We start from the raw sequence: 888 nt of genomic DNA on the forward strand, positions 1-888 counted from the left end.
ATCTGGTCCCGTGGCAGGTCTTCATACCTCCCGGGAGACATGCCGTGCTCCTCCGGCTCAGCCTCTACACCCGCATCGTTGCCATCACCCTCCCAGGGGTCGTCAATGTCGATGCCGGCTGCACCCGACGAGCCCATAGCGCCATATGCAGAGGCTCCAGAACCCAGTCGCTGCCGTTGTTCGTCCTGTTGGTGGTAGGCAGGGAAAGTGTCGTCCGATGGGTGGTGGCACGGGTGGCAGTACGCCTAGGTTACAGGCCTCGCACCAGATGAGCCCCGGTACCGCCTGGTCGCTGGACCCGCCTGCCTCTGCTGCATACACGATGGATCCATCCTTGTTGGCATTGACGGAGATGACACTGAATACACGCTGGTCCAGCGGCGGTGGCTCGTCAGCATTGACAGGGTACTTGTGCACCAGCGCCAAGTTCACGCAATTCTCCCCGCCGTTCATCGTTTGGTCAAGGCCCTCCTGAGGGTCGAGGAAAAGAAACTCACTACAGTCAGAAGATACAGCGAAAGGCAGCAAGCATGACCAAGTAACTGTGTGCCGAACAAGGAATCTCTTGCCCCCCAAAAGCATGCGCTCCGTTGTGGAAGTACTGCTGAGCTCACACGAGTGTACTCACCGCGATCCGCCTCGCCATGTCCTCGCTCGACCCGCGGCGAGCAGTCGAGGGTACAGGAGCTGTCGGACCAGCAGGCGCGGCCCATTCCGCAAGGGCCAGCTTAACTGCGTCGTTGCACTTAACTTTTCCAAGGGCAACGAGGGCCGCTTGTCCAGCTGGGCAGCTTATCCCTCCTTCAAAATGCTCCTTATGGTGCTTTCCTGTGGCATGGATAATCAACCCTTTCAGTGTTATCGATGTGCGTCCGTTTCGGAGATCCG

At 58.9% G+C, this 888-nt stretch overlaps 1 protein-coding gene across 1 annotated transcript in view; it reads right to left on the reverse strand.

The window, feature by feature from the left end:
• The window catches only part of VOLCADRAFT_108225 (uncharacterized protein), a gene marked incomplete at its 5' end in the record, with an annotated part of 3,224 nt that overhangs the window by 1,834 nt on the left and 502 nt on the right, over nt 1-888 (reverse strand). The window contains 3 exons of the mRNA XM_002958595.1: nt 28-185; nt 283-471; nt 629-687. Of these exons, the coding sequence (XP_002958641.1) occupies nt 28-185; nt 283-471; nt 629-687 (406 nt within the window). The remainder of the gene's footprint in view (nt 1-27; nt 186-282; nt 472-628; nt 688-888) is intronic.

This window comes from Volvox carteri, assembly GCF_000143455.1.
Source record: "Volvox carteri f. nagariensis unplaced genomic scaffold VOLCAscaffold_99, whole genome shotgun sequence".
Classification (NCBI taxonomy): domain Eukaryota; kingdom Viridiplantae; phylum Chlorophyta; class Chlorophyceae; order Chlamydomonadales; family Volvocaceae; genus Volvox; species Volvox carteri.